Genomic DNA, 5,000 nt, shown 5'->3' on the forward strand with positions numbered 1-5,000 from the left:
TCAGTCACCTTTTCTCACTCACCTCCATGTCACCACTTGCTCCCACTGCTGTGTTGGAATCCTCATTCTCTCTCCCACCCTTTTTGGACTTTTAGCCATATTTAGAGGAATATTTAATTTTAAATTAACATTAGGATTATACTGTTGTGATGTCATTATTCAGTGTCTTCTCCTCTTCTCTGCAGCATTACTCAATTTACCCTCAGGAATCAGGGACAGTGATAGCCTACCTGCTATTCCTCCCATATATCCAGGGCCGAATTAATAGTACCATGGGCCCCCGGGGCTACTCATTTTCTAAGCTATTCATTTAGCCTTTTAGTCATAAAGATTATATCTTCCAGACTGAAATGTTATAACAGAAGTGGAGTATTGGCCAGAATTACATGAACATTTGGACACTTATTCAGCGGGTATTTTGCATGTTGCGTTCAGGTGCACTGTAAAAATATATATATATATATATATATATATATTTTTTTTTACATCTCTTGCCACCAGGGGGTACTGCAGCACCCACCGCACCCAGCTTCCCGCGCCCTTGAACACGCACGGAGCTAAATAAAACATTGACGTCAGGGAAAGACGACTGAGGAACCGGGGTGATGTCAATTTTTACAGTCAGCCACTATATTGACTCAACGCACCAGAAGATCACATCTAAAAGTAACTTTACCCAGCAACAATCCCATAATAACCACCTGATCCTGGGTAGGATATGGGAGCAGATACTAAGAGAGGGTCAAAAACAAGGCCAAAAATATCCATCTGAACAAAACATCTAGAGTTCTAAAATCATAATTTTCTTAAAATACTGTGAGAGTGGGGAAAAAATCTGTCGGTGGGGTTAGATCATTTTTGAATGATGTAAAACTGTATTGGAAACAAGAAGAGTTACTGTATGTCACCTCATTGGCAGAACTGCTATCTTGGTTTAAGAACAGGGTTTTTCCTGGATAGAGGCATTTTTGGCCCCCCCCCCCCCCCCCCCCCCCCCCCCCCCCCCAAAGAGGGGGCATATGAACTCAAAATCAAGAACTTCTACTGTATCATTTTTAGAGAAGTCCCACATTTGTACCTTGAAATGGCTTCCTTTCTGACAGCGGTGCTGTAAAACTAAAAACACGTTTGCTCCACACACTGTAAGTTCAGTCTTTACACAGACCCATCATGCTTACTGTCATGTCATAGTCACCCTCCAGAGGCCCATCTGAGCCAGGAAGACCTCTGAAGAAATATCACATCTGAAGGCTGAATATGAAACGACACGTTAAGATGGACTGGAGCCAGACACTACTATCTCCAGCTGCTCCAGTTGGTTCTGCTGAGGAGCGAGTGGGAGAAGACATGTTGGCACCGGGACGCTCCCAGGTGACAAAGTGTGTAGGTGTATGAATGTGGAGCAGAGGGGCGTAAACACGGTACAGCACCTCAAAAGATGGAAGAGCTCTTGCGATAATCATAGCGATAAGGCAGTTTACTAGTTACATTTAGCTAGCTAAAGAAAATAGCACCATCTTGGCCAACCTGTCCACAAATGCAGTAGATTCCCTGCCTACCAATACGAGGGTCGCAGGTTCGCACCCCCTTGTTACCTCCGGCTTGGTCGGGCATGATTGGCTGTGTCTGCGGTAGGGATGCAAATTTGTAACAATTTCCTTAATCGATTAATGGGTCAGGTTAACGATCAATTAATCGATTATTAAAAACTTTTGACATACAAAATACAAAATGCAGGGTTTGACACCTGTCTTTAGGCCGACCCAACAAGTTGATCAACCAACTAAACTTCCTGCATTAGCTGTCATTGTGCTTGTGGACGTGAGATATTTCAACATTGTATTACAATGTTTACAATGATGACTGTTGTCTTTTTGGGTGTAATTCTCCACCCTGGACTTTCTGTCTGCTAGCTTGGCTTTCCTCTTCCTCTGTATGAGCAGTGAAAGTTACATTTTGCCCTTGTGCTGTTAAATCATTTCTGGTCTTGACTTATTTACATGCCTTTACACATGTCCAGTTAATAGAATCACACTGGACAATACCATGACCAGTGGTCTTACAGCAGCCACTCCATCAGCCTAGCAACAACCCCAGGGCCATGTCGTCGCCTTAGCAACTATCATAAGACCACATCACCCATGGCAACCATCCCATAACCTGCCAGACCACCCCCAAAGAGCACTTCAGATGTGACCGAGAAGAGCACTCACTCCGCATGTCAAGAGGCCAGCGAGCGGCACACAGCGACACAGACAGATGGTCCACAACAACAAAGAGGCGGTCAGTGGTCGCTGCTCTTGCTACTCCCAATGCTCACACGCACCAAGATGACTATACAGTAGACACTTTTTGCGCATTTCCCCCAAATATTTAATTACAGCAAGAGGAACAAACCAATGGTTGAGTATCTTTCATCAGTTTATAATGCTCTGTTTGTTCCTCTTTATAGTGCCTTTATAGTGTGTGCAGCAAACACGCCTGTAGTTTGTTTGGACAATGCACTAAACTAAAGAGAAAAATGCATCAAAATGCATCAAAGAAAATCTCATCTTGACATGCAGCATGGCTCTAGACCAGTGGTTTTCAACTGTTCTTCTAGCCTAACGACCCACATTTTTCCTTAGTCATTAAGTCGCGACCCAATTTTACAAATTTGGCCTGACTTTGTAGCGTCATTTAGACCCTTTCACAAAAATTGTACCAGTATCTTCACTCTGGCTTTAAAAATGAGCCCGCTACAGCCTCTGAAAGACAGTCATTTTGGCTGTGGATGCCAGCGTCCTCAATGAGTAGAACTTTTTTTTCCACATGCACACATCCCACTCAAAACGGCCCTGCGACCCACCAGTTGAGAAACTGGCTCTAGACCCTCTCTAGACACAAGCTTGAACACCTCCCTCACTTCAGTTCACCCACTGAGAAGTGAAACACACTGGCAGCACACCCTGCTTCTAGCACTGAAACCAGTCAAGCCAGGGAAATATTCTAGAGGGAAAAACTGCTTTGAAATCAATACTTTTGTCTGGTCATTTATGTGGGAGGAGGAGCAGGAGGAGGAGGAGGAGGAGAAGAAGGAGGAGGAGGAGGAGGAGGAGGAGAAGAAGAAGAAGGAGGAGGAGGAGGAGGAGGAGGAGGAGGAGAAGAAGAAGAAGAAGAAGAAGCAGAAGAAGAAGAAGAAGAAGAGATAGGGAGAGAGATGAGAGAGATGAGAGAACAGGAGATGTTACTCAAATGAGTAAATTGGTGGATGAAAGTGGAGTGAGAGAGGAGAGAGCAGACTCCTCACAGGAGAGACGTGGAGTGAGAGAGGAGAGAGCAGACTCCTCACAGGAGAGACGTGGAGTGAGAGAGGAGAGAGCAGACTCCTCACAGGAGAGAGATGGAGTGAGAGCACAGAGACGGAGATTAAATAAATAGATTAAAGCAGAGAGACTCTATGAGAGGGAGAATCAAAGAGGATCCTGTGCCTGAGAGAGGCGCCTGGGTGAGGAGAGAAAGAAAGAAAGAAAGAAAGAAAGAAAGAAAGAAAGAAAGAAAGAAAGAAAGAAAGAAAGAAAGAAAGAAAGAAAGAAAGAAAGAAAAAAAGAGATTTGTGGTTTGTAAAAGGAAATAGAAGGGAAAGCGAGATAGAACAGCAGGAAAAAAAACAGTAAATGAAATCAGTCAAATCTGAATGTCCACGCCCCCTGAGAAGAGACAACAAAAAGAGAAAGGACAGAGACAGAGAACAGAGAAATAAGCGTTGGCGTTGACTCACGTTAGCGAGATGGAGAGGTGGAACCTCTGGCGGAGGCCCCGGAACATGACGAAGGACTTGGGGGGGAAGGAGCGTGCAGTGACGGTGCAGTAGGGCCGCTCGTAGCCCCCTGCTGGACACTCGCAGCGGAAGCCCCCTCCGGACAGCTCGCGACACGTGCCCCCGTTACGACACACGCCCGGCACGCAGCGGCCCTGACGCCGGTCCAACTCACACCGCTCACCTGACGGGACAAGAGAGGAACACTCAACACCTCAATCTACTCAAGCACATCCATTCACATTTAAAGGGCTATTACGTCAATATTGTGCTATAGACAGTGACTACATCTCAGGTGAACTCATACACAGTCACTCATAGAAGCGGGTTGCACCGCTTAAAAATGGAGACCTGGAAGACCTCTATAGTGTAGGTTTGAAACACAACCAATACGGCATCAAAATGACAGCTGTGAGATTTTCACTGGCTTCCTCACTTATTGTAAAGACATGTGATTTGTATGCAAAGGCTAAGCAGGCAGCAACCATTTTCACCATTTTCCCCCACCGGCTCGGCCTCACCTGATCAGTCACACCTGGGGCCCTGATTGGGTCGTACCTGGGCTCAATAAAGGACGACTGATTGGGTGAAGCTCAATAGAGAGGTCCAGTAACGAGTCCGGAAATCATCAATGCTAACGCCCCTGGTTCCATACAGTTTTCGCCTATGGGAGTTTTGAATGGGTTTTTGGCGCGATGCTTCTAATAAGCTCTCTGGGCAACGCTGGCTTAATCAAACGCGAACCAGATGGTAGTAACATCATCTTCACACATGAAGACCACTTTTATGAGTTTTGAAGCTTTTATGTGCCGTTAAACGGGCGGCTAGCTAGCAAACGGCTAAATGAGACTACACTGCTGAGTCGATAGGGATATATACGTCAATAACGTCACCACTTCAAAGGGCGAACACGGAAATTCTCTTTCCCTCACCTGGTTCAGCCCCGTTCAGCCCGAGGTAATCAGTGCACACATCCAACAACAGTCCAGGTTGAGTGCTGACGTGACGTGGAAGCCTATGCGACAGTGTGTAGTTCAGGATTAGCTTAGCTCGAGCATTTTACTTCTAGGGCTCGCATTTACGCTACAAAACTCATGAAAGTGGTCCTCATGTGTGAAGATTATCCCGCTGAACCTTGGTTCGCGTTTGATTAAACTTGCGTTGCCCACAGACATTATTTGAAGCATATCGCCAAAAACCC

At 45.7% G+C, this 5,000-nt stretch overlaps 1 protein-coding gene across 1 annotated transcript in view; it reads right to left on the minus strand.

Annotated features, from left to right (window-relative positions):
• The window catches only part of celsr3 (cadherin, EGF LAG seven-pass G-type receptor 3), a gene marked incomplete at both ends in the record, with an annotated part of 74,279 nt that overhangs the window by 15,592 nt on the left and 53,687 nt on the right, over positions 1-5,000 (minus strand). Inside the window, 1 exon segment of the mRNA XM_083639246.1 lies at positions 3,761-3,983. Within this exon segment, the coding sequence (XP_083495372.1) occupies positions 3,761-3,983 (223 nt within the window).

This window comes from Poromitra crassiceps (assembly GCF_964638095.1).
Source record: "Poromitra crassiceps genome assembly, chromosome: 6".
NCBI classification, from domain to species: Eukaryota; Metazoa; Chordata; class Actinopteri; order Beryciformes; family Melamphaidae; genus Poromitra; species Poromitra crassiceps.